Genomic DNA, 27,376 nt, shown 5'->3' on the forward strand with positions numbered 1-27,376 from the left:
TAAGGTGCTTAAATAAGACATGCAAATAAACAGGGCATCGAAACCATACCTTAATTATTAATTTTCTTCTGTTCAAGTAATGGTGTTTGAAAATAACTAAGAATTTAGAGCCACAGATTTAAGATATTAATAGAATCTTCTCTTCTTCTTATTTCTTTTTCTTTTTACACAATTTGATGTCTCCACCCATTTACGTAAATAGGACTAGGGTGGTCATATTTCGATTTTTGGAACTACAATCGAAATCGTGCAAAAACTGAAACTGGTTAGAATTTAAACCTTAATCCGGAGGTTGCGGTTCGGTTCTAGTTTTAAGTTTTTTAAAATCGTAAACTGGCAATTCTAAGAATCGGCTGAAATCGAAGGTTTTGAGAACCGGTGGTAATACATTTCTTTTATTTTTTTAAAATTTTTTATTAAAATCTCCAAATTAACCCTCTATTAAATATAAATGGCTATATAACATCTAATTATCTCAGAGCATTTGTGTAAATTAGATTTTTTGGTTTTTAAATTATGCAAACTATTCAGAGAACCATCGATTTTGAAACCGTTAAGGAATTAAAACCAAAACCGTAATCGGCTGATTCCAAATTGGAATTAAAACTATCAATTTTCGATTCAATTTCAATTCCACATTATTTAGACCAGGAATCGTTAGTTTGGAAGCCGAAACGGGCGGTTTGGCCAATATTGTATGGAAATATAACCGTGGACATTTTAAATTTGCAAAGAGCTTAGAATTTAGAATCATATATTTACCTATATCTATCATAAGCACTAAATTAATGCTGTGGTTCAAAAAATTATTACTATTTAATTTTTTTTAAAAAAAACACATCGATAACTTTATCTATATTTATTTTTATCTCTATTAAATATCTATGTTTTGATTAATCTTCTTATTTATATGAAAAATGAAAGATCTCATATTTAAAACCTTTCTAATATATAAATTTTTATCAATTTAACGAATAATAAAAAAAAAAAAACTATCCTTTAGGCAAGAATTTCGGAACGCATCCTTCAAATTTCTTTGTATTCAAAAGTTTTTTTTCTTTTACTTTCACTTTATGAATTACGAGTGCGTACCGTGTACTTTTTTGCCCATAACCTCCACTAGATGTACTATAGAATTGATTCCTCATTTGATGTGGACATAAAATACAAAACGAATAAATGATACATTATAATTTTTAATTTCAATCATTATTATTGAATCTCTCACCTATTCCTTATTTATAAGCACTTTGATTTTAAATAAACAAAATCAATTAATTTTAAATCTGCTTTTAATTTTATGAATAAGCACTTAAATTTACTTTGCACAAAAGATTACATTTCTACCAGTGTTAACCTACATCTTATTACACCAAAATTGAAATTAATTAATTTTTCTAATTATTAAATTAAAAATTAATGATTATATCTAAATCTAACCTAATTAAGTTATAAGCACACCATCTCTCTCTATATATAGGGATCATACATCATATGTGTGTTTAGGAAGCACTTGTTAAGCTTGCAAACCTATAAGGCCTTTCCCTTCTCTTTTATCACTTTAATTCCTTTGTAGCTTTTGCCACTACAAACATGGCTATGGGTGGGATTGCAAGAACAAAGATGATCATTCTTAGGTAATTTTTCTTGCTGTATTAGTGGGCAATTCTATAGTTTGATTTATAATATACAAATACCCATATATAAATAATGGGTCTTTGTTTTTCGAGCGTTTTCTTTTTTTATTTCTCCTTTATCCAAGATAAGGTGATATAACAGACCATTTTCGTCATTTATTGTATTTTTGCTATTAAATTGTTGTTTATCGATCTCTTTCTCCTTTTTTTCCTTAACCACTTCCACATACTCACATACACGTATATATTAAAAAACCGGTGGTATGATAAATCATTTTTGCGGTTTATTATATTGGGTATTTAGCATTTTAATGAAGGAAATTTAAAGTCAATTACATGTTCACATTGTTAGTGTAAATTGTTGGTAAGTATATGCTTGAAATTATTGATGTTTGAAAGCTTTTCAAGTGGAAAAAGAACTTTAGTTATGGTAATATGAGTTTTTTCTATTTGATATTAGTTTTTTTTTTTAATTATGCTAATATAACACAGGGAAGCTAATCGAATTCATTGCCATCTTAGTAGCCTTCCAGTTGCAGTACCACAGTATGATTATGATTATGATTGTAAGAATCATGATCATCAACTAGAAAAATCATCAAGAAATTCGATCAAAGAAGGAAAAAGGGACAGTGCACCGTACTGGATACCGCACCCTCGCACCGGAATATATGTTCCGAAAGGGCAAGAATGGATGATGGATGATGTACCAGAAGGTGCAGCTTCTTTTAATCAGACTTACTGGCTGAGGAATGTTGATGTTGTTGATAGGCCAGACCCTGATATTTTTTCTAATCATTAATTAATTACTAATTAATCTGTATTAAGTTAATTATGTTTTACTCATATATATTTATATGTATGCATTGTGAGAGACCGTATACTTACATATCTATATGAATAAAAATTTATGTGTATATCTAAATATTTGCTTATTATAAAATTTGAATGTGGCGTGCATTTCAAGATATTGATTTTGTTAAGTCAAGTATAATGCATATGCAAATAAAAAAAAAAATATTCGAATAGAGTAGAGATGGCCATATTACGGAACCGGAACCGTCGGTTCGAACCGGTCCGGAACCGTAACCGGAACCGGACCGAACCGGAACCGGAACTGGAGAATTCCGGTTCGGTTCCGATTCCAAATTTTCTGGAACCGGAACCGGCGGTTCCAGAGAACCGGTCGGAACCGGACTGGAACCGCCGGTGCCCTAGCCGGTTAGAACCGCCGGTTCGAACCGGCGGTTCTAACCAAACTATCAGGTTTTTTTTTTTTTAATTTTGTTATGAAATCTCTTAATTATGTTCAAATCTTTAAAAAAATAAATTTAATTGAAGTATTTTTTAATTTTTTAGGTGTATCTTTTAATTTTTTATGTTCAAATATATATTTTTTTTAACCGGTCTTCAAAATTTAAAATTATGTTCAAAAATTTAATGTCAAAAATTAAATAAAACTTTCATGCCACAATAACCTGCAACAACGGTGGAGTAATCTACTACTCGTGTAGAAAATTGTTGATTTTTATGCTAAAATAAGAGATAAATATAATGAAATAAAAATAATTCATATTATATGAATTTAATAATTATGATTCGTATAATTAATTATATACACATATAAATAGATTTAGATTGTGTTCAGCGACATCTTTTTAAGTTGTCAGTCAAAACATTAAACGCTATTTTTTACAGTATTATTAATTAATTGCTAAAGACAAATTTTCAGACTCATAATTCACAAATACAATTCCATGGAATTCATTATTCATGTAAATTAACAAGTCAAATTCTTGGTTACATAATGTTGGACTTTAGTGGTTTATGACTGATAGAGGCCAATAGTTGTAAATTGATTTGGACTTTTATCTTGTCCTTTGCTAAAATGATATTCTAATTACTCGAAGGGGCAAAAAAGAAATTAATCCACTCAATGTCTCCATCAAGTTATTTTCAAGCTTTCAATTGAAAACTTTGAAGATTTTTACACATAGCCAACCATCACTTCACTCCTTAATTGTCGAGGGCAACATGTCTCATTTTCCGTCTTATTGCACATTTCTTGCCCCACTAAAACCAAATCATGTACCTAAATCTTAATGGTTAGCAATAAAACACTAACATCGGTAGGGCAAAAAAAAAAAAAAAAAACCGTTAGAGAGAATCTAGAATATGTTACACCAGTGGCATCATGAACAATCTAAGCATGAAGCTTTGAAGGATGATCTGCAAGCATATGAACCCCTAAATTGAGAGAAAAAACCGAATTTACTAGCCAATATGTACAATTGTTAGCCTCTCTACAGAGATGAGATAGCATCACATTCTGACATTCATGCATGACTTGCTTAATAGAAGTAATCAAATGCTGAAACCTAACGAAATAACCACCACACTTTTGATCATCTTCACAACTAATTCGTTGTCACATTCGACATGCATAGCAATAATGCCACAATTCTTTGCCAACCTTAAATATTTGAAGATACCCCATATTTATGAAGAAAGGTAAAACTCTTTTTTTGGGTGTTTAAAATGACTTAATGCCTAATATTTAAATTTAAATCTTTTTGGTTAAAAGAGTAAAGGATTAGTTTCATTTTCTCTCTCATAAAAATTGATTGCTCTATCATTAATACTTGTTGTAACGCTATTCTTTTTTTTTTATTATTCATATAAAGCTATTCATTTTTAATATGTCAATAAAATTAATTTGTGATATATTAAAAAAACAAGAAAATAATAAATTTATCTAGTCCACGAAAAACCAAAACAGAAAAAAGAGGGTATCATTAACCATTTATCTCTATGCCTGTCTTGTCATCTTCAACAAAGCTTCAACTTTTAGTAGTAGAACGACATCGTTTTTAGGTCAATTTCATTCTGTCAAACCTTTGCAACCGTTTGTGACGAAACAATTTTCTTTTGAATAGATTTTTATTTCCTTCCTTCTTTTTCTTTCTCCAAATCCAATAAGTTTCATTTCCTCGTAAATTCCAATTTCCAAGCAAATATTTTCTCTATCTATGGCTTTCTTAGAAGCCGTTTCTTATTTACCTAAAAATCTCTCCCGCGTTTCTTCGAAATTCTTTTCTTGATTTCCGATTTCTGGCTTCTTCCTCGAGAATTCCTTTATTTTTCCCTCAAAATTCGCTCTATATAAACCGAATCTCGGATTGTATCATATCGTATCCGATAGGATCGTGTGTTGTTTTTGTAGTGTAGTGTATGACGAGCGCATCGGAGCTGTTTTATCCGAGGAGGTCGCGGGTCGGCCGAACCACCAACGCTGAGCACGAGCATTCTAGTTCTGATCGCAATTTTCACCTTAATTACGCTCGCCGCCATCATCATCATAATCACAATCATAGTCGGCATGATTTGGACGGCTGGGATCCTCTCCGGAGGTCCCCGCACGTGCGTCACCCGTGCCATCGATTATCTTCTCACAATGTAAGGACATATGATTAATTTTTTTTATGAATTTTGTTTGGTTGTTCTGAAATCTGTGATTGAGAGAATGGAAATGTGGGATTTTTCAGTGTTACGCTTATTTTAGTTTTCTATAACTTTGTGAATCATCTTAATGGGGGAACCCAAATATTATTTAAAAAAGTGATTAAATCCCAATAATTAAATTTTTTAGGCGGGTACTTTAAATTTTGTTGGGGTATGTAGAAGAAAGTCAAAATTTTACAAATTGTCTTATAGTAATACTGAATATGAAGTACTTTGATCCGAGAGGGGAATTAAAAATATATCATTGGTGTTTGAATTTTGGATTTTATGTACTACAGATAACTAGGATAATTTTTAACTTTATGAATTATATTTAGCAAGTATTCTGCGTGCATTCTGTATATCCAATTATACAATTGTTCTGTGTTTGTAATATATACAATGATGCACATTTCTCAATTTAGTAATGCTTTTGATATGTTGGTTTGCTCATTCTTAACTTCCTCAGGAACGTGCCTTAGTTCGGGTTGATGAGGGTACTAGTCAGTTACCTAGCAATGGTGCTGGCACAGAAACTTTGAGCAGCGCAAGCAGACCAACATTGACTGGAAATGACAGGCTTCCTGGAACTGTGCTGCTTGCAAGGGCAAGACTTCTTGAGAGATTGAGAGGGGTTTCACTCTCTGGAAACAGGTGATTTAGCTACCTTGTTGCTGTTGTAATATTGCCTTATCTTTAGCTGCAGAATTTTTAGTGGGCACAGCTAAAGCGCTTCCTTAGTGATAATTGCTAATAATGTCAAACTTTGATGCTATCTTAGGTGTGATTCTAGCTTTAGTTTCCTATACACTACAAGAAAACGAGTTATAATGACAGGAAAAATGTCGTTAAATGCACAAAAGTCATTACTAAATATTTTTAATTACAGGAAAAAACCTCTTGAGACCCATGGTATTAACAACAAAAACTAATATCCCCTCGTTATTAATATAATACTGAAGGATCATTAAATATCTCACTTCAACAAGAAAATTTCCCGTCATTATGTTAATATTTACTCATGAAAAATCTATATAGTGAGAGATCTCCCATCATTATCTGATTATAATATTATCCTTAAAAGGTTGCAATTAACAAGAGATTTCCATCACTGCTCATATTCTCTTGTCATTTTGTAGATATGCAAGAAAGATATAACTGCATTTCCACTAAATTACACCATTCAATTTTGATTCATAAATTATCAATGTCTTACAAAAATCATAATATTTCTTAATTAAAATACACCTAACTACAAGAGTTTTATATTTCCGAGTATTTGGAAATATTGTAAAAGTTGCGTATACATTATTGTTTGATATTCACCCAAGAAAAAACTAATTTGATCAACATAATGTGTCACTTTGCTGTCTTGAGCCACCTACAAAAAGATGACAAAGAAAAATATACATCTGAGTTAATTTCAATAAAAATAATAGCCATTTAATTTTGAGTATCAATATTCAAGATAACCAGTTATTTTATATATTGCATTACAAACTACAACTAATGAAATGAAAATAGGACCATATGAATAGTAAGAATAATTTAGAAAAGAAAATTTCAAAAATAAAAAAGGGAAAATCCACTGTTTTTGCAGAATTCCAATTTTAAATCTGTTAAGACTCAACTGTCATTCCCTTATAAAGCAAATAACAATTCTGCACAAAAAAAAAAAAAATGCATTTCTGCTAGTAGCGGAATCTGAATTCCAATTATCTACTGTAAATTTGAAATTAGTGTAAAACATAAGCTAATGATCAAGCAAATTCTCTTGTAAATGATTGTAGTTTTATTAACTTTTGCCTCACTTCTGCAGCATTGCATTTTCGCTACTGAAGAAATGCGTTTGTGCATGTGCTGTATTGCAACACAGCATGTGCAGAATTGTATTTATATCTTATCCTTCTTATTATTAGTCAGGAACAACTTTAAGAAACTTTCTTCTACTTAGCTTTCTTTCTTCAATTCTTTGGAAAATTGCAATTCCTCCCTATATCATTTCTCTTCAAACTTAACTGCTCAAATTTCTAAACAACAACAGAGTAAATAAATAACAAAATCCAAATATTTTACAAGAGTAATTTTATCATACAGTGCAAGTGCAATGTCCATTGTCCTAGTAATAATTGAATATAATACTGGCATCTGAGAAAGAAAATATCATGAAAAAAAGTAAGAATATTAAACCTGCAATTGCTGTTGCCATTTCAGGATGGTTGCTACTGGTTCTCACCAGAAAAAAAAAATGACGAGAGTTTGGAATCTCAACTCGGTTTAGTGTTGTAAAGTTGTCTGGATTAATAGATACTTCCAGTCAACTTGAGCAAGCTATTGTTGGAGGCAAGTTTGACTATGGCTAATGCATCTACTATATATATATATATATATATTTTTTTTTTTTTTTTTTGAGGATGAAATTAGGATTAGGGTTTAGTTTGTAAAGATATAATGGAGTTATTGTCTAATTGCTTTTACTTAGTGAGTGGATGGAGGTAATTCGTGTTTCAGTCTGCCTCAACTTTAGCACTGGGTCTTAAATTTGTGAAATTATCACTTACATTGAGAAAGGAAGAGGGACGGAGGAGGGAGGGAAAAAAATATAAAAAAAATTAGTTAGCCATGCTATGTTACAGGCATATATTTAAAATTGATTATGCTATATTTTATCTCAAATCTGGTGACTGGCTTCCTTCTCTTTTAAATGATTTTCTATCTTGCAATTTTGATCATCAATCTTGCTGCTATCATTCTCTTACTGCTATAACCTCATGTCTACAACCAATGTTCCTGCTGCTCTTACTCTGTCTCTATCTACTGTTACCATTAATATTTGTTTTACACCTGCTATGCTGAGCATCCCAGATTGCTTGTGTTATGTTCATTTCGGTTTTCTAATGAATTGCATACACATGCTTTTAAAGTAATTCCGAATCCTTGAGCCTGGGCAGATTACCTAGGGTGCTAACTCTTTAATTTTGGCTTTGCTTAGGCGAAGTGCCAGGGTGTCATTTGGCATTTACAACAGGGAGTATACATTCGGTGATGACTTAAGGGTTGCGGATGCGGAGGACTGGGGAACTGACATTGCTCCAGGATTGCCTGCCAGAGGAACTTCTTTTACAAACTCAACTTATCAAGCAGAAAGACTGCAATTAGTGCAGGAATCATACAAGAAGAAACCACCAGGTCTAACTTCAGAGGATCTTGACTGTTTGCAGGTGGAGTTATTTAGCAGCTTCGAAAGGGGTGTTGAAACGGAAATTTCTCGAGTGTGGTGGGATTGTAGTATATGTCTTGAAAGTTTCAAGGAAGGAGACAAGCTTGTTCGCCTACCATGTGAGCATAGGTTCCACGCTGCCTGCTTGGATCCCTGGGTTCGAACATGTGGTGATTGCCCATATTGTCGAAGAGATATAGTTGTAGGTAGTCACAAATCGTAGTAGAGTAAATAGATGTCCTCTCTAAAAGATATTTACCTTCTCCTTTTCAGTGGCTTGTGTCATGTTTTAGTGAAACTTTTTGACTTTGAATTTACTACGCGTACTGTAATTATGTTTGATCTGCAAAACACAATTAAATTGATCTAGTTTTGAGTCCATTGATGACTTATCAATGGTTTCATTCCATCAGGCCCCGATGCTAGTTTTGCTATTTTATTTATTAAATTGAGTACAATTTGAGTTAGGATGCTATTATAATTAAAATTGAAATTCAGGGTATTAGGAGAAAGAAAATTAAATTTATGGTATAATTAAAGCTACCCGTAAAGCTTAGGAGTTTTGCTTTACGGAGTTTTTTTAATGATTTAGCTGCCAATGATATATGATTTCTTTGATTTTGTCCTATTTTTAATATTTACTATTATTTTTTTGATAAACTTAATAGGAAATATATTATTTTTTTAATAAACTTAATAGGAAATACATATGCCTACATTTTTATAAATATACTCTTTTTAAGCTTTTTTTTTTTTATATGTATCTCCATATTTTTTAAACTCATAACAAAATTCCTGTATTTTTATATTGTCAAAATTAACTATTTTAGTAGCCGTTAATTATTTTAGTACTTAATTTTTTTAGTAATTGTTGATAATTGCTTTAGTAGCATTTTAATTGTTTTATTAGTAGCGTTTAGCTAGTACTTCATTTTTTTAGTAATTGTTGATAATTGCTTTAGTAGCATTTTAATTGTTTTATTAGTAGCGTTTAGCTGATAGAACGCGTTAAAAAAATTATTGCCAAACATAACCAAAGAATAGAGATTGCAGGCTTCCTATCAAATGGCTTTTCATGTCCTCATTTTTACAAAATAATTAAATGATCCAGTTGACTTTATGCGTGATTAAGAACACAGGGCAAATATAACTTCAGTTCTTTGTTTTTCAGAATCAAAGGTCATATATCACTCAGATGCAACTTAGTAATTCTTCATTCAAATATTCATCCATTAACGAAATACAAACAAATTATCATATAGCTCTCCAGAAATAGCTGATTTCGTAATGGATTCACGCTTTGGAACTGACCTAACCAACTCCTCTGGCATAGGAGTTGGCACTTCCCTCCAGCAATGCAGTAACAAAGTAATTGGAAGACCCACTAATCATAGAAACACCTGTCTGCTTCCTTGCCACTTCACTCCAACCACACTCCCCTTTCAAATCCGAAAGCACTATTTCTGGCAATTTTACATACCCTCTCCTAAAACTTCCCCATATACCCCAAAAACATACTGATGACTGAACCAATCGCATATCACCAAGAATGAAGATTTTTTCTACCATTTCTTCTGGGGTTATGTTTTCTACCACTGCAAATCATAATATTTGATCAAACACCTTTTCCACATTCGATTTTCCATTACATTCTAGTTTCCTCAAGAATTCAATTCTTGATTCAAGGTCATTTCCTTCAATCTCACAAAGCTTTGGGTTATCACCACAAGTAACAATCTTCCCCTTCCAACAACCATTTCCAAATTGCGAAATTAGTAATCCCATTGATACACAAATGTTCTTCTCTGTATCAGTCATTCCTTCTGATATCCCACAAATTGCCAAACATTTTCTTAGTTTAGTTCTTTTTCTCAAGTTCTCTAAAAGTGTATTCCATTGACACTCAGCAACTTCTTTACTACTACTGTTATCTTTCAAAGAAGCTGCTTCTCTAATATGGTGAGGAAGCAATTGCTTTCTTTCCCTGCATTTCTTGGTTGCAATTTCAAGGAACGCTTTATACCTTTCTTTCTCATTCTCACTAAAAAGCTTAGCATACATTTTCTTTAATGCAACTGATACACCATTGGACTTGCATGCTATTGAGTCATACCTCTTAATGCTCATTGAGGCTTTTCTGAGAGGAACAAGAATTTCTTTCATAAATTGATTTCTAATTCTATAAACATAATGAGCATAATCAATACTAGAATACTCAGGATCTTTGCAATCTTACTAATATTTTCAATCTTACCGGAGATTAAAAATTCAATATCAGACTTTGGCAACTTTGCAAATAAATCAGCAAGACAATTATGTAGAAATTGATAGTTAGGAAATTAGAGTAAATTTTAATTGCCCTTTTAGCTCCTACCATATCCTTCATCTTCCCTAAAACCCTAATTTTCTCTCCCTTGTCTACTATTTCTGTCTAATTTTTTATCTTTGCACTGTTTAGCCTAATGGGTGTTCTCCAAGTGCGCAGCCAAATGGATTTCTTGAGCGATATTTCAAATTTCAAGATTCGATACAGAATTTCAGGTAACCAAAATTAGCAAAATTTTCAAGATTGGTTGCGAGGACAACAGGATGCCTTTCATGAAGCCAAAGAACCGAGTTAAAGAACCGTTCTTTGTTAGGTTTTCAATCAACTCCAACAAAACCCAGATGACAAATGAGCTTTAGAGCTGTTAGTGGGTGCTGATTCCAAGCTTCGTTTAGCCAATTGGTTAGGGTTGAAGGAGGGGTATCAAGACATACATTGAAGAACAAATTTAGGCAAGGAGTTAGTGCAGGAGCTGTTGTTGGCCTGTTTGTGGAGAATAGAATCTGTTTGTAGGTTGCATCGGGATTACTGGGTAAAATGGTGGTGTTAGGGGTGGCAGGGCCGTGAATCTGTGGTGGCCCAAGGAGGAAGGATGAGGAAGAAGACATATGAAAATGGAGGAGTTAAAGGCAAAAAGGATTTGCCAACCCTAGCAATTGAAGGGTTTTGTTTGGATTTATATAGTTTTGTTTTACTTGGAAACCAAGGATTTAGAATTGCTGTAAATACCAAGTTTGGACTTAGTATTGTTAACAGATTAACAGGAGATTTTGTTTGAGAAAATTAAAAAAGGAAACAGGATTTTATCCTGAAAAGTAGGTTTCAAGGTTTGTAAATCAGGGATTTTATTGTTTTAATTTTTTTTTTTTTTGAAGGATGATTGTTTCAATTTATTAAGAAATAAATAGTTAAATATGTTATTTTATCCTTGTTTTCCTTAACTCATGCCTAGTCTAGCAAAAGTGATACTGCTATTTGTAGCTGATACACTGCAACAATGAGACCTTTAATTTTTTTTTTTTTCACACTAAAATAAGTATTCGATAGTATGATGAATATTTGATAGTGATCATTTTTTGCATAATAATTATACAAGAGGTTCAAGAGAACGAAAAAAAGAACTGAATGTAAATCTTTAGCGGTCTCTCTCTGTCCCATAAAGAATTTAGCGCTTTTTTTTTCATGTGCGGCCACCGCGATATTATTATGCGTTTTTTTGAATAATATTTAATTTTGTGGCTTTTGATATAGATCTAACCAATCGTTGCCCATAAATTGAAATTATTATAGCCTATATTTTGAGATATTATTCTCAGATTTAGTCGGCAGTTTTTGAGTTTTGTTATCACCGCTACGGCAATTTTTTTTTTTTTTGATATTTTGTCAATTGAGTAGTCAACAATTGAAGCAATAATTATTTCAATTGGATACTTCAAATCAAAATTATAAATGGTGTATATAAAAATATAAAAATATGTTTTGATAATGAAAATTTCAATTTGATTTCTTCTAAAAAAAACTGAATGTACCTAAATATGTAAACTGGATGCTGACAAAATGAAATATTTTATTTTTGTTTTACATTACGTATGGAATTTTTAAATAATTCTAGATGGATTAGAAAAAAATATAGCGGAATACATGTATACACTTCAAAACTTTGTAATTTTAGTTATATAGCACTTTAAATTTTGTAAATGACTTATTATATATTTGTATTTATAAATTTAAGTATTATTATACACATTTTTATACTAACAATAACGATAATAATTTTTAGAGTATTTAACTTTTATACATAAAACATTAATTTAATGAATAGTTAACATAATTTTTAGAATAATAATTTTTAAAATTTTTAATTATTTAACAGGTTTTTTTTAATCAGCGGGAGGGATTGAGACCCAGAAACACTAATCAGTCTTAGGCCAACATACACCTACAAAGTCTGCATCCAGCAAATGAAATAATGAATGACCCCATCCAAAGGACACGGATGTAAGCCTCTAGGAGCTGCAACTGCTACGTTAGCAAGACCATTAAAAATTTTAACCAACTTAACTTCCCAAGCACGTGCTGCTATCAATTATTTAATTAGATATTTAATTAATTTAATTTTACAAATAGAAATATTTAATAAAATAATTTTATAAATTTAAATGTTTAATAGGCGTAATTTTATAAATTTAAGTGTTTGATGGATAAAAATAAAAATTAAAAGAGACTAAGATTAAAATAACAAAAATTCAAATTAAAATCACGTGTTTTGTCAATTAAATATGAAAAAAATTTTCAATTATATGTAACGTATCAAATGGTTGTAATCTCTTCTAATTCTTTTTTGCCACAGGTTGAGGACACTAATAATAAAGACTATCTTCAAAACTTTCTTGTTCTCACCTGGTCTCTGTTGGAAGGCTCCCAATCATTATATATGGACAATTTGGATCACGACGCAACTCGGATTTGGTATTCCAGTGTGCGGATAATTCAAGATTGGTGTAGTGCGGAATCTGTGACTTCTCAACGTCGGTGGGCTTCACGTCCGATCCAGCGCCACGCATCTGTCCAACGTGGGGAGCAGTTCATGCTTCGGACTAGCAGTGTTTTACTAGTGGTGCTTTTTTACCGAGTTGAGGTTAGCAGGTTTTTGTGTGGTTTTTGAGCAAGCTGATGGGTCGTTTATACGTGCCATTTCTGGCTTTTTTAATACGTATACTGATACTATTTTGAAGTTTGGTCTTTTGGTCTTATTTACATTGACTTTCGGAAAATATGCTCAATCCGGACCGTTAGACTTTTCTTTACGCTTTGGAATCTTCTTTTATTGATATTTCTAAATTTGAGCTAGTTATTAACGATTAGAAAATCTTTTAGCTTCAATTTGACTATTAAATGGATTAGGAGACAAACTAATGTAAGAGTTTACTATCTAATTAGAACTTCACATTCTCGTGCTCGTTTCCAGGCGTGGAGTCAATTCCACATTTTTTGTTACCTTACTATGATTTATAATGCAAGTTTATTGATTTGCTTTCAGAAAAAAATAAAAAAGACCACGTAACCATATTCAAGCTCATATGCTTTCTTATTTTTTACTTGGGGCCTTCGCAATCAAAACTCAATGACCCTAACCTGTAATATTAGGGTTTTGGGTAGTGCTCTTGGATGCTTGAAAGATTTATTAGAAATTGTAGTTAGCATTTTGGAGGATTCTACAAATAATGGAAAAGAAAAGAATTAGGGAGTGAATATAGGTTATCCATCACACAGGGGCGGAACTACCCATTACACTGTGGTTCATCCCCAAAGTTAAAAAGAAAAAGTTTGAGGAGCTATGAGTTTGTTCCTGGTAAGTGGAACTGACCTCTAGGTAGATAAGAAAAAAGAGATAAGACTCTACAAAGCGTTAAATGGACGCCTATAAAAAAGATATATATGGAACATTCTATGCAAAGAAAGGTACTTAATGCTTCAAGATTGCTGGGAAAATAGAAATTGGGAATGGATTGTTACTTCCTCAACAAGTAATAGCCTTATATATTAAACCAGAAACAACTCAATGATAAAGAACTTGCCAAGCTCCAATGGCAAAAGTTAGTGGATCTTTTCTACAACAAAGAGAAATTGAGGACGTCAGTCTATAGAAGGAATTCCAGTTGCAATGGAACAACTCATTTGAGAATTAATTTAGTACAAATCCATGGAAAGGAAGAAGTATTTATATCTAGTGAAGCTGCGAAAGATTCCATGACAAAAGTTACTGAGTTTTGCACAGAAATGGATTATGGTAAGCAAGTAGATGGCTTACTTTACTTACAATCGTGAAAACAATTCCGATATCATGGCATGTTACTTTCAGCCCATAACAATTTTGCTCTCAACGACATGGCTTCAACGGAAGATGCATCATCCCCATGCATATGAAATCGACCCGTCAAAGGTAAGTTGTGAATTAATTTGTTTTACTTTGGTCATTGATTTTCTCTAAGAATAGCAAAATTGTCCTTTTTCTTTTTTTTTGGTCATTGATGATAATTTTTCATTTTCGCTGTTTGTCTTTTACGAGAAAAGTGCTTATAAAATAAAAGTTTTAAAGCACTTTTACAATACCGTGTGCTTGGCCTCAACCAATGACTACATCACCACATTGTGTGATTCAAATCAATCCAAAGGTCAAAAGTTATATTTTGAGTGATCTGATAAACATCTTATAATTAGTAGGATAATAACTATTTATATGCAATTTCAGGAAAATATTTACTTTTATACATACGTACATATATATATATATATATATATTTGATTATCTCGGTTCTGAGTTGTTAGCAACTGATTTAGTTGGTGCTCTTTGGTCTCGAGGTGGCTGAGTTCTTTATGAGTTTAAAATTCCTCCTTCATATTAAAAAAAAAAAAATTTTTACTTTTTGTTATTGTTTTATATTTATTTTTTTTCAAGCTCACATTTTTTTTTTTTTTATGTTAAGTGGGGATTAAATTTGTTCAATGGATACATACAATATAAATATCTTTTTGCCATGCAAGCCATGTGTATTTGCTCAGATACTTCATCTCCATCGGTTGTTGCTATTTAAAAATTTTAAATTTGGACAACTTTCGGTAAAGAAAAAGAAATAATAATTTTTAATCGAGGGAGAAATTAAATCAAATTATACGGAAAGGGAAATTTTAATTTTGTATTTGAACTAACGAATCTTTGCAATTTTGACTTTGTCCTTTTTTGGTAAGCTTTTTCTTAAAATTAATTTTCTTCATTCATCAACTTTGTTTGACTCTTATTTCTTTATCAACTATAAAGACAACAACATAGTACAAATGCGATTCAAAGCATCAACTTTCTTTGTACTACAAATGCAATTTCATATGGATATGTAAAAATAAATACAACGTGGCAATAGTCGAATTGCTTTAATAGGTTGGACTCTTTGTTGTATTTTTTTTATTTAAGATAGATTTTGAACATGTTAACATAGAACGTAATCATTTTGCGAATTATTTAGTTAATAATCGAATTGATAATTAGAGATTTTTATAGTTTTAGCTTAGATGTTGTTCCTTCTTGATTTCTTTTCTTAACTCAAAGAAGAAAAATTGAAATTTTTTTTAGATGCTCTTTGTTAATGTAGTATCAGTTTTTTTTATTTAATATTTCCAAATTTAGTTTTAGGTGTATTGAGGAGCCTGTTGATTCGAGTTAGTTTATTTATATAAAATAAGTTTTTTTCTAATTATATAAATAAAATGAATTAATTTTACTGATAAAAAAATAGGTCTTTATCCATTTATCGTCCAAAACTTGTTGACATGGTCATTAAACTTAATAAGTGAATATAAACGGGTCAAATATTTAAAATCTAACATATGAGGTAGTAGTTTGGTAACAATCTCTTATGTTTAATCACATATTTGATTTTTCAATTCGCACTCCACCACTTAAACTAGGTTCATAGAATTATTGAAAAAGGAGAAAATTAAAAGTATATATATATTCATCATTAAGTTATGTTTTTGTGAGAAATTATACGCTTTCAATTTAGCCAATTTCACAGATTCTTGATTTGAACATAAATCTGCACGATTATATTCCACAGGTGAAATGAAAAACTTTTAAGGAATTCACATATCTAAGATATGTGATTTCACTAAAACGAGTACACTTAATTTTGGAGTTTTTTTAATTCTCCAAGTAATTCCACCAAAATATGTCTCTAGTAATTAGTTTCTTCGTTTTTAATATATGGTTCAATTTATTCTTGTGTTCCGCATTTCACTACTCCACCCTCGGACTATTTTGATAGGTCAAGTTATCATAAGGAGGTTTTATATTCAGTCTTCTCAATCACAAGATTTTTTCATTAATTGTATAAATTAAGAGAAGTACTGTCTTTATTGTATAGTTCACGGTATTATTTTTAAAGCTTTGAATAAATAAATAAAAAGTTAAGCTTTTGTGTGATGTCATATTAAAAGTAATTATTCATAGAAGGAAATACTTTTTTTTTTTTTTTTGTCTAACATTGAAAAAAAATTATATTGATAAATAAAGGAAAGTCATATGTCCAATTATGAAAAGGTCCCTCACTAAAGCAAGAAAAAAAAAATGATTATCGCAAAAATATCTTTGAGGATTTAAAGCATTGAAAGGAAACGGAACAAGGGAAATTTAAATGTAAGCAATCAAAATACAGCTTTGAAAACTCGTTTTTTACACTGATATTGAAGATAAAACCTACGCGTCAATACACACTCAGCACCAAATCCATTGGCTATAACTCTATCTTTTCCCTTTTCTATTCATTTCCTTTTCTTTTCAAATTCTTAAATGTTGGTTGTCTTGTAATTTAATAATCAATTGAAATATTTTATTTTTAGTTAATTTAATTTTTTATAAGGATTTGAATTCCATACTTTTCAATTTTGGATATAAATCTTATATTATTAAGTTAATCCTAATATAGTAAATTACAGGATATTTGGTTGAGTCGACTTATGTAATTAGTAATATAATATAATATGATATAATATATATTATATTATGTATTTTAAACATTTTATATAGATTAAAGATTAATTAAAATAGAAAATAATATATTAATCTTAATGATATATGAAAATATATAAAAATAATTATATATCTTACAGTTATTTATATTTTAATTGCAATTGCTGCTAACAGTTAACAACTATCAAGCCACCAGTTACTATCTAATATCAATATTAACAGTTAAATTAAACGGTATCCAAAATTCACAAATTAAACTTTCAAATATATTATTAATGATAAACTATTAGATTTAAAATTATATTTATATTAGTATAAATATATAAATAATAATTGCATATATCTCAATATAATTTTAAATTTAATAACTCACAAAATTATTCTTATATAAAATGGACCTTACAATAAATAATTAAAAAATATTTGTTAATAAAATTTGTTCATTTGACAAAAATAAAAACTCTTTGAATATTGTTGGAGAACATCTTGAAAATAATATTAATTTCTAAGCTAAATAAAAAATAAACCTAATCATAAATTTTAAAAAATCTATTAATGCCCCAAAATTGCGAATTTTGTAAAGGGATGTTATGGAAAATAAATACAATAATTAGCTAAAAAAACTAAAACAAAAATAAAAATAATAAATCTTAAATAAATAGAGGAAAAGTAACGGAATTTACTTTAAACGCGTAGAGTAGACAGTAATAAAAGCAACAGGGAGAGAAAGAGTCGTCGTCTCCATCACGCGGCATCTCTTTCTTTCTCTCCTTTCCTTTCTTTTCCCACGCACTTTTTCCTCTCTCTATACACACCATCGTAGCTAAGAACCTAAACCAGAAACTACTCTCCAATCAATAAATACGATTCTTAAACCATAGAAACATATAATCCACCACGAACAATCGGCGACGATGTTGCGTTCTTGCTGCAGACCGCTTGAGCGGTGCTTTGTAAGGCGACCGGGCGGTGGCGGTGATGGGCTTTTGTGGCATACGGATTTGAAACAACATGCCTCTGGTGATTACTCTATCGCGGTGGTTCAAGCTAACTCTAATTTGGAGGATCAGAGCCAAGTGTATACATCTCCTTCTGCAACTTATGTTGGGGTTTATGATGGTCATGGCGGACCTGAGGCTTCCCGATTTGTTAATAAGCATTTGTTTCCTTTCATGCAGAGTAATTCCTCTCTCCCTCTCCTTTTGATCTAATGCTCTGTTTTGATTAGGCTCTGCTTATGTAAATTTTGTGCTAATAAAATCTATTTACTCGTTGGCACATAGGCTGCACTTAAGTTGAGTTGGTTCATTTGTATTTGTGCTTTATAATCAAGTGATGTGATCATTCACTCCATGGTATTTGTATGATTCCCTGTTTGTTATTAATAATGATAGACATGTATTGTCTTTTTCATGGTATCTATTAACTGTTTTGTTGAATTTTTAAGTAATTAATACTAGTATATAGCTTTAATTTAGTTGGTTTTCTTTTCTTTTTCTTTTCAAATCCTTTCAAAATGACTTTTATGGTTTTTGATTCCCATGTATAATTGGTGGAAAGAATACTGGACTTTTGAAATCCTGTAAAAGTATGACAATATTGAAACTTCATTTTTCTTTTTTATTTTTTTCTTTCGAATTTCCCCAATATGGGGAGAAGAGTTAATACTCAAAAATTGGATGCGCTTCTCACAATATCAGAACTGTCTCTTTTATGTGTTTTGTTTTTATCTTTGTCTGATTTTTATGTGTAAACCGCAGAATTTGCTAAAGAACAAGGGGGATTATCACCAGATGTGATAAAGAAGGCATTTAATGCAACTGAGGAGGAATTTTGTCGTTTAGTGAAGCGATCACTACCAATGAAGCCACAGATTGCTTCTGTTGGCTCATGCTGTTTAGTTGGTGCGATAACAGATAATGTATTATATGTTGCAAATTTAGGGGACTCGAGGGCTGTTCTTGGACGGAGAGTTTATGAGGATAAGAAAAAACCTGTAGTAGCTGAGCGATTATCAACTGATCACAATGTTGCTATTGAGGAGGTTAGGAAGGAAGTTGAGGCTCTTCATCCTGATGATTCGCATATTGTGGTGTATACTCGTGGAGTTTGGAGGATTAAGGGCATAATTCAGGTATAATTGAGTTGATTTATTTTTCTTGTTCTTTTGGCTGATTGAAAGTTCTTAAGTTTAGGGAATGATAAGCTGCAGTCTAATTTGGTTTAGGGGTCGACTAGATTTTTTCCCTTTCTTATCAATTGACCCTAAAGCCTTCCAAGATTTATCCTATGTTGTTTGAGTAAATCTCTGTGTCTTCAAATGCTACTGTGGTTATTTATTGATTTGGGTTGGGTATCTGAACTTCAAAGCTGAATCCCTTGCAAAAGCATTCAGTTGCTCATTATTCTTGTTTCATTTGTCCTTGTGCACAACTGTATGAAGTGAAAAAAATTACAGTTAAAATTGTTCCAGTGACTGCCTTAATACTTTTTCTGCAATTCTATTTTCTGCTTCCTAATTTTTTATCCTACTTAATATGGTTGGGTAATAATCCTGATGTGAGTTAAAATGTATGTGCTCCTTTTGCTGGAGGCAGGCCATTAAGTTTCTTTATGATATCTCATGGCCAATAATGTTAAGGAATTTAATGCCAGTCTAAACCTTTTATTTTTTTTGTCAGGTGTCAAGGTCTATTGGGGATGTTTATCTGAAGAAACCTGAATTTAACAGAGACCCAATTTTTCAGCAATTTGGAAACCCAGTTCCTTTGAAACGCCCTGTAATTACAGCAGAGCCTTCAATAATCATTAGAGAACTCTTACCACAGGACATGTTCCTGATCTTTGCTTCAGATGGTCTTTGGGAACAACTAAGTGATGAAGCAGCTGTAGATATTGTTTTCAAAAACCCAAGAGCTGTGAGTTACTCTGGACTTTCATCTCTCTTATACTGATCGTTGGTCCTTTGGACTTGATTGATTTACATACAAAAGAAAACACATGATCACCTTAACTACACCATGCTCTTCTGGCATGATTGTTGGTATGAAGAAAAGAAAAAGAAAAAGAAAATCACAGAAGAAATAAGAAATTTAGTGAAAAACATGCGTATATAACATTTCAGAAAATGAGGAATTTATGGACAATTTTTTTTAACAGCAAAGTGTTGTCGTATGGAGAAAGAGTATTCAGGAAAATTTGCTAAACAACCTTTAGTGCTCTTATAATGTCAAACTAGATGCATAATGACTTGTCCATTCTTAACTAATGAAACATACATTACAATATGCATGCATTTTTTTATGTTACTTAAACACAATGAAATGATCATAAAGAACTTGTAGCCATATGAAAAAAGTGTGTTACAGATAGAAGATTGGACGCAGATGATGCAACAATAAACAAAGCATAAAACTTGAAGACTCTGTGCAATTTGACTAAAAACAAAGAGAGAAAGATAATATAGTTGTGCATTAATTACTGAATCATATTTAATTATTTGAACATTGTTTGCCACTTTATTGTTTTTATAAAAACTTGGTGCTGTTAACAAGCAAAGAAATGTCAATTTGGACTTTGCACTTTGGCCATAGTCCAAATTAAGTAACTTTGTCTATTTAAATGAGACACTTAAAATGGAAACTTTGTCTATATAAAAGAATCGGAGGGAATACATGCTTAGGCAACTTATACTTTAATTAGCCCTTGGAATAAAATAATTCAATTTCATTTTTAAACTAAAAGCTTGGTTGAATCCATGCAATATAATAATTCTTTTCATTTTCCCGCAAGTAATAATTCCAATGCAATGTAACATTTATAAATATTTGGGCAGGTTGTAAGTAGTTTGCCTGACTGTTCTATCGATTGCAGGGGATTGCCAAGAGATTGGTAAGAGCTGCTCTTCAGGAGGCTGCAAAGAAAAGAGAGATGAGATATGATGACATAAAGAAAATCGATAAGGGTATAAGGCGACACTTTCATGATGATATTACTGTGGTAGTAATTTATCTTGATCACCAAAAAGGCTCCTCAAATGGAAAATTGAAGCGCAAGTCAGTCGGCTGCACCAATGCTCCTGTTGACATTTTCTCTAGAAATGCAGACGAAGTACAGAAGGATCTCTTTCAAACAATATCTTGAACAAAGAAAGTCCCTTCTAAAGGGTGACACTGGCTTTCTTGATTTCTAGGTTATACAATGAATTTGCATATTGATGATGGACATTAAGGGATTGAAACAAGAGGAGTACAGAGTAGTGTAGATAAGGGTTCTTTTCTTTTCTTTTTTGGGTGGGGGTTGCTGGAAATTGGGGAGTACAGAAAATGGCCTTGTGAAGATCTAACCACATTTTTTTCTTTCATTCTGCTACTGATTTATTAGTTTTTGAGAGATTATAGCTCCATTTTTACTCTCACTTCAAATTTCAGAAATTATACTTCATTGACAATCCATCATTTTGTCCGCATGATGTTTGTTAAAGGCATTCTCATGGGTTTGTCTATGTGTCGCCGTACAAGTTACGCACAGGCAGTTGCATGGATTAAGTGGCTATTATTATTATTATTATTATTATTATTATTTCGAAACAAAAGATAATTTGAGTTGTGTTTCCTATTTGCCTAAAATAAAAAGAAAATAAAGAAAAATTGTTTTTAACTAGAGTATAAGTACAGCATGAAAAATTATTTTTAAAACCAACGAAACATTTTTTGTTTAAAAAAAATTCTGATTAAGGGCAAAGTTTCTAGCCAGAGGGAGAAGTTTCCTCCCCATGCTTTTAGTCGTTTTTTACAAGACTATAACTAACGAATTCCCTGTTTGGCAGTTTCTGCCAAAACAGCTCTCTATAAACGGTTAGGTTCGGTTCAGATATTCATTGTCCTTTTCCTTCTCCAATTCTACTTTTGCTTCTCTGAAGAGTACTCCACTTATTATGCTTTGTTTTAGATGCATGCAAAATATGGATGAATGTAAAATAGAAGATGAAAATATCTTAAGATTTTCAATTATTTTATTTGGTTTAGATGAAAGTATTAAGGAGAATGTAAAATAAATTTATTTTATATTGTATAATTTTCCTTCCAAAATGGAGCAAAAATAACAAATAAGAAGAGAAAAATTATTGTTCGTACATGATAATGAAAATAAAATTTATTACGCCCCTATTTAATCTTATAGGCCACTTTAATCTTGAACTTATTTAAAATGATTAAAAATATCTGATTTTACTTTTTAGACCAATTTAACCCTTGATCTTATTTTGATTTTTACAAAATTAACGAATTGATTTTTACAAACTCTAAGGAACAAACAGCCTACTTATCATTCAATCCCACATAATTAAAATTTCATTAATATCTCTTCAACTCAAGAATCCATAATACTGCCTTTTATTACATTAGCTAAGAAAGAAAAATACAAATAAGCAAATCAAGGAACAATTCTGTGAGATTTCATTTTATCAATCCAAGAAGCAAAACATGTTTTGGAATTTCTAAACCCTACAAATCCATGTTCTTTACTCTTGTTCATAGTATCCAAATATGCAGCCCCTTGAAAAAACAAATCAATAAGCCACCAAGCTCCAACTTCCTCCAATCTTGTAGGCACCAATTCCTTCTCTCTCACAATTTCATCCCACACTGGCCCCATATCTTTCATCCTCTCGACTAAGCTCAGTTTTTTATCTCCAGCTTCAAACCCATAATTATCAATCTCAAATTTCTCTGCCAAAACCTTCCACAAATGCTTCCACTTGAAAACATCCCCATTACTGCAATTAAATGCCTCATTCTTTGCATTTGGATCTACTGCTGCCCATATTTGATGCTCTGCGATCAAATCTGCATCAGATGCATACCAATACCCATCCCATGCTAATTGATTTCCTGGGAAGGTTAATGGAAGCCCTTTATGCTTACAAATTGTTGCATAAACACAGAAAGTCCCTACTACATTCATCAAGCTACAAGGCGAGACCCCGAATATCGCTGCCGGTCTATGAATTGACCATGTTAAGCCTTCTCTCTTAGACACTTCATCAAACAACACATCTTCAAGTGTGTAATAGAAATTTATTGCTTTAAGCCTCGGAAGATCTTCATGGAATGGAGATTCGTGAGGCACAATCTTGCCAATAGACTCGAAAGAACCTAGGTAATGCTTCTGTCCTGTTTGTAAGCAGATATGTTGCAGGTTTTTTGCATTTGGGATTACTGTTTTAAGAACATTTTGTAGCATAGAGCCATTTATTTTACAGTTTTCTGCTTCTGTAGGTTTGCTTGCCCATGTAACGTAAAAGATGTGTGTTACATCTTTAAGATGGGAAAGCTTTTCAAACGTTTCTTCTTCATTTGAGATGTCGCATTGTATGTGTTCGGTGAGATGACCAGCTTGCCAAATTGGCTGCGGGCGGCGCGCCACACCATATACCTTCCAAGGGCCGCCTGGCGTGTCTGCAAGTGGCAAGATCTCCGCTAGACTGTTGCCTACAATGCCAGTGACTCCTATAATGAGGGCCACACTCTTGAATTTTGGTGGCCGATCATCTTCTTCAATTTTTTTCTATTGCATATAACGATCAAAACAAGAAAAGCGAAAGATAAAGTTAGAATCAAATAAAAAAGAGTGCCTATATTTAAATATTTTATTTATCTATTAGCATATTAATAATATTAGCACATATCACCAAATTACTAAATTATAGTCCAATAAAAAATCAATCAAGTAATTTCTTCTTACAGTAATCATGTAACGCCATAATAACATGAACATAATTTGAGCACAAACTCAGTGAATAAATTTCTTTTTTTTTTTTTAATCAAAATAATAGAGAAAGAAAAAAAAAGTTATAATCTAATAGAGAAAGTGGTACAAGAATTTGAATTCTTCATTTCCTGTGTTACAATCATCAGAAAAGAGAAAATGAGTTTTGATTTTTCACTTACGCTTGCTGTTCCAATCGCTCTTGCCCACCACCAACTCATTGCATTGATTTGCAGATGCACAAAAGAGAGAAAATTGGTGTGGGAGAAAAAAACTATTCTTGTGGCTGAACCTTATCCCTAGTAATGCTTTGTGCAAAAATATCTTAGCTTCTCATCTATATTGTGCTACTGTTTATGCAAGTTCTCGAAAAGTTTAATAAACGTTGTAATGAGGGACAAAGGTCCATTTATTTATTTTTGTTTGAAAGTGTCATTTATCTTTTGCAAATTAATTAGAAAATGTCTTTTTGGTAAATAGGAAATATCTTTTTTGAAGTGTAAAATGGTCCCTTGGATTAAGATTCGAATAAATTACAAGTCACTAATTTTAAGATTCAAATTTCCTACCACAATCCCTCTAGTATGTATAGTATTAATTTCATGTGTGTCAAGCTTTATGATATTCAGTTCCTCGAGGTATCATTTGGTCAGGTTGGGTCGTTTTATCTCATTCTCTCTCTGTATTCCTATTTTTATTTCTTTGATTTTTTTTGGGCCAATGCTTGTGGCATTAGCTTCTTAAAATTGTTCTTCAACTCTCTTTTTCTAATAAAAAAATACGTATAAACACATTTATATATTATTAATTTCTTCTACATTAAGATATTAGAGTTAATATTAGAAACAAAATATTCATATAACGGATCCCAGCTAATTTGAGATCAAAGCTTAATTGTTATCGTAAAAAGTAAAATCAAACTCGACACTTTAAACACCAAATTCTATTTTTCTCTCTCTCTTTTATTTTTGGTTATAGAGAGGTGTCTTTCAATAATTCAATTTGTCTTCTCCCACAGCACGGTCATCGTGTTTGTAAACATTATCCTCATAATTGCCAAAAACAACAACATATAATGCCAATGAACTGCAACTGAAAGCTATGAAGAAGATATAGCTGCTTTTTAACAAAGGTAAGCCAAAAACCCAGCATATAATTTAAGTTTTTCCCAAATAGAAAGAAAAATTTTCCAACTGTTTCTACATAGTTTTCCAGATATTTATACGGATAAAATTCAGATAACAAAAATCGTTGTGTCTTATTAGTTTCTCTACCTTTCCTGTGCTGTGTTAGTGCCCACTCAAGTGAGACCCACATATTTGCTATTGGTGTTTTATTATTGGTGTGGCGTGCCCACTCAGTGGAATCCACACACATGATGAAAAGAAAAAAAAATATAGGTGAAAGTTGGCATGCAACTTTGACAAAGATGGAGAGCCGTGAATGAGTTATGCACGGCTCTCTCGTCTTCCTCTCCTATAAATAGGAGAGGATTTGCCTCAGTTCAAACACACAAGCAGAGTAAAAGAAAAGAAAAGAGATTTAGAGAGTTTTAGTTTTAGAAAGGGTTCTAAAACTAGGGTAGAGAAAATAGTGAAGATAATTTGGGTGTTTTTGGGAAACACTTTTGAGTGCCACTATTTTTGTATTACTCTCTTTGTAAGCCTAGTATTTTTAATAGTGGAAGAAATATTCAGTATTTGTCCCGTGGACGTAGCCCTAAACAGTTAAGGGTGAACCACGTAAATATCTGTGTCATATTTCTATTTTTCCGCTGTGTTATTATTCTCGTAATTTTATTGCCGGAGCCCTAACAGTGGTATCAAAGCTGAAGGTTCCAACAGATCCAGCCAGGTAGATAGTGGTACCGGATCCGTGGATATATTTTGAAAATAAATATACCACGACGACGAGAAAATTATGACGAGTCCATTGGTGCAGTCAGTTCAAAAAAACGTTGCAGAATCGACCTAGTGATGAATAGTAAAATAGTAACTCAAAGTTGATAATGAATTCAAGCAAGCCCAGCACTATTCACGTGTATAGTTACTATTCACGCATACAGATACTATTTACGTATACTATTATTCACGCATACAGTCACTATTCACGTAGACTACTATTCACGTGTACGGTTGTTGTTGGTGATAATATTCTGCACAAGTCAAAAATGGACGATAAAACAAGAGGAACAATGGTTAGACTCAACTCATCAAACTATGCAGTATGGAAGATACTAATGGAAGATCTTCTATGCTGTAAAGATCTCTTTGAAACGATTGAGTTGAAAGGACTCAGGCCAACTTCAATAAATGAGACTGATTGGAAGTCAATTAACAGAAAAGCAGTTGCAACTATTAGGCAGTCTGTTGAAATGAGCGTCATAAATCACATCGCTCAAGAGAAAGATGCCTATTCAATCTGGAAGAAGTTGGAGGACATGTACGAGCGGAAGAATGCCCAAAAAAAAGCTTTTTTAATTAAAAAGCTTGTAAATCTAAAGTACAGAAATGGCGAAAGTGCTTCAGATCACTTGGGCAAATTTCAAGAAATATTGAACCAACTGACGATGTCAAAAATAGTGTTTGACGACCAGGTGCAGGCACTATTCTTATTGAGTTCCTTGCCTGACAGTTGGGAGATGTTGACTTTACGCTTAGTAATGTGTCAAAGGGGAATCTAACCTTAACCACAGTTAAGGAAAGTATTCTGAATGAAAATACCAGAAGTAAGGAGACTGGTACGAGTAGCAACTCAAATGCACTCGTTACGGTTACAGAAAGGAGGGGGAGAAGCAAAACCAGATACCCCCAAAATCCAAACAAACGTGACAATTCACGGAGAAGATCCAAGTCAAGAAAAGGTGTCACTTATTATCATTATGGCAAGCCCGGTCACATCCAAAGGCATTGCAGAAAGTGGAAGAAGGAATGAGCCAAAGAAAATGATGAGGAAAAAGACGATACAGAGGTAGCTTCAGTAGCTATTGATGTTGTCGCACTTAGTGATGGTAGTGCGCTGATTTCTCATGCTGGTCTCAGTGAGTGTTCCACTAGTCAACAATCTCTTTGGATTATTGACTGTGCATGTTCTTATCATATTTCTTCAAAGAAGAAATATTTTTCATCAATTACCCTCGGAGATTACGGCCATGTCAAGACTTTGAATGGCACATATGTGAAAAATTGCGGCATTGGAACAGTATGCATCAAAACCAATGCTGGTTATGATCTATGGTTGGAAGATGTGAGATACACTCCTACGACAAACTTCAATCTAATCTGCTGATGAATTGGGTTATGCAAATCTGTTTGTGAACAGAACTTGGAAGCTTTCCAAAGGTAACTTGGTGTTCGGTAGAGTAAGAAAGTTCAACACCCTCTACTACACCCAGGCCAAAG

The 27,376-nt window shown here is 32.1% G+C and overlaps 5 protein-coding genes across 5 annotated transcripts; 3 read left to right on the plus strand and 2 right to left on the minus strand.

Moving 5' to 3' along the window:
* Positions 1–1,485: 1,485 nt before the first annotated feature.
* On the plus strand, positions 1,486–2,562 carry LOC105650750 (uncharacterized). Its single transcript, XM_012237695.4, has 2 exons — positions 1,486–1,637; positions 2,130–2,562. Exons 1-2 carry the CDS (start codon positions 1,594–1,596, stop codon positions 2,437–2,439), a joined length of 354 nt encoding a protein of 117 aa, XP_012093085.1. The 5' UTR covers positions 1,486–1,593; the 3' UTR covers positions 2,440–2,562.
* Positions 2,563–4,666: 2,104 nt separating this feature from the next.
* LOC105650749 (RING/U-box superfamily protein) lies at positions 4,667–8,767 on the plus strand. The gene is made up of 3 exons (XM_012237694.4): positions 4,667–5,093; positions 5,608–5,792; positions 8,131–8,767. The coding sequence occupies exons 1-3, from the start codon at positions 4,869–4,871 to the stop codon at positions 8,579–8,581; spliced, it is 861 nt and encodes a 286-aa protein (XP_012093084.1). The 5' UTR covers positions 4,667–4,868; the 3' UTR covers positions 8,582–8,767.
* A 902-nt stretch (positions 8,768–9,669) lies between these two features.
* Positions 9,670–13,248, minus strand: LOC105650848 (uncharacterized). The gene is made up of 3 exons (XM_012237816.1): positions 13,085–13,248; positions 10,008–10,537; positions 9,670–9,953 (listed from the first exon to the last, which is right to left on the minus strand). The coding sequence occupies exons 1-3, from the start codon at positions 13,246–13,248 to the stop codon at positions 9,670–9,672; spliced, it is 978 nt and encodes a 325-aa protein (XP_012093206.1).
* Positions 13,249–17,922: 4,674 nt separating this feature from the next.
* On the plus strand, positions 17,923–21,624 carry LOC105650748 (putative protein phosphatase 2C 63). The gene is made up of 4 exons (XM_012237692.4): positions 17,923–18,386; positions 18,968–19,341; positions 19,889–20,125; positions 21,081–21,624. The coding sequence occupies exons 1-4, from the start codon at positions 18,122–18,124 to the stop codon at positions 21,348–21,350; spliced, it is 1,146 nt and encodes a 381-aa protein (XP_012093082.1). The 5' UTR covers positions 17,923–18,121; the 3' UTR covers positions 21,351–21,624.
* Positions 21,625–22,529: 905 nt separating this feature from the next.
* On the minus strand, positions 22,530–24,352 carry LOC105650747 ((S)-8-oxocitronellyl enol synthase CYC2). The gene is made up of 2 exons (XM_012237691.4): positions 24,158–24,352; positions 22,530–23,774 (listed from the first exon to the last, which is right to left on the minus strand). The coding sequence occupies exons 1-2, from the start codon at positions 24,194–24,196 to the stop codon at positions 22,641–22,643; spliced, it is 1,173 nt and encodes a 390-aa protein (XP_012093081.1). The 5' UTR covers positions 24,197–24,352; the 3' UTR covers positions 22,530–22,640.
* Between the last annotated feature and the right edge of the window lie 3,024 nt (positions 24,353–27,376).

This window comes from Jatropha curcas, chromosome 6, assembly GCF_041381405.1.
Source record: "Jatropha curcas cultivar XTBG-Jc1 chromosome 6, XTBG_Jcur_1.0, whole genome shotgun sequence".
Taxonomy (NCBI): domain Eukaryota; kingdom Viridiplantae; phylum Streptophyta; class Magnoliopsida; order Malpighiales; family Euphorbiaceae; genus Jatropha; species Jatropha curcas.

What these genes read in the sequence shown, in the direction of transcription:
- LOC105650750 (XM_012237695.4), top strand. Translation starts at nt 1,594, where the DNA reads ATGGCTATGGGTGGGATTGCAAGAACAAAGATGATCATTCTTAG. An exon ending in ACAAAGATGATCATTCTTAG is followed by an intron (nt 1,638 to 2,129) that starts GTAATTTTTCTT and finishes AATATAACACAG; the next exon opens with GGAAGCTAATCGAATTCATT.
- LOC105650749 (XM_012237694.4), top strand. Translation starts at nt 4,869, where the DNA reads ATGACGAGCGCATCGGAGCTGTTTTATCCGAGGAGGTCGCGGGTCGGC. An exon ending in ATCGATTATCTTCTCACAAT is followed by an intron (nt 5,094 to 5,607) that starts GTAAGGACATAT and finishes TAACTTCCTCAG; the next exon opens with GAACGTGCCTTAGTTCGGGT. An exon ending in GTTTCACTCTCTGGAAACAG is followed by an intron (nt 5,793 to 8,130) that starts GTGATTTAGCTA and finishes GGCTTTGCTTAG; the next exon opens with GCGAAGTGCCAGGGTGTCAT.
- LOC105650848 (XM_012237816.1), bottom strand. Translation starts at nt 13,248, where the DNA reads ATGCGTGGCGCTGGATCGGACGTGAAGCCCACCGACGTTGAGAAGTCA. An exon ending in AGCCTTCCAACAGAGACCAG is followed by an intron (nt 10,538 to 13,084) that starts GTGAGAACAAGA and finishes TTATGTTTATAG; the next exon opens with AATTAGAAATCAATTTATGA. An exon ending in ATTCTTGAGGAAACTAGAAT is followed by an intron (nt 9,954 to 10,007) that starts GTAATGGAAAAT and finishes TATGATTTGCAG; the next exon opens with TGGTAGAAAACATAACCCCA.
- LOC105650748 (XM_012237692.4), top strand. Translation starts at nt 18,122, where the DNA reads ATGTTGCGTTCTTGCTGCAGACCGCTTGAGCGGTGCTTTGTAAGGCGA. An exon ending in TTTGTTTCCTTTCATGCAGA is followed by an intron (nt 18,387 to 18,967) that starts GTAATTCCTCTC and finishes TGTAAACCGCAG; the next exon opens with AATTTGCTAAAGAACAAGGG. An exon ending in GGATTAAGGGCATAATTCAG is followed by an intron (nt 19,342 to 19,888) that starts GTATAATTGAGT and finishes TTTTTTTGTCAG; the next exon opens with GTGTCAAGGTCTATTGGGGA.
- LOC105650747 (XM_012237691.4), bottom strand. Translation starts at nt 24,196, where the DNA reads ATGAGTTGGTGGTGGGCAAGAGCGATTGGAACAGCAAGC. An exon ending in GAGCGATTGGAACAGCAAGC is followed by an intron (nt 23,775 to 24,157) that starts GTAAGTGAAAAA and finishes TATATGCAATAG; the next exon opens with AAAAAAATTGAAGAAGATGA.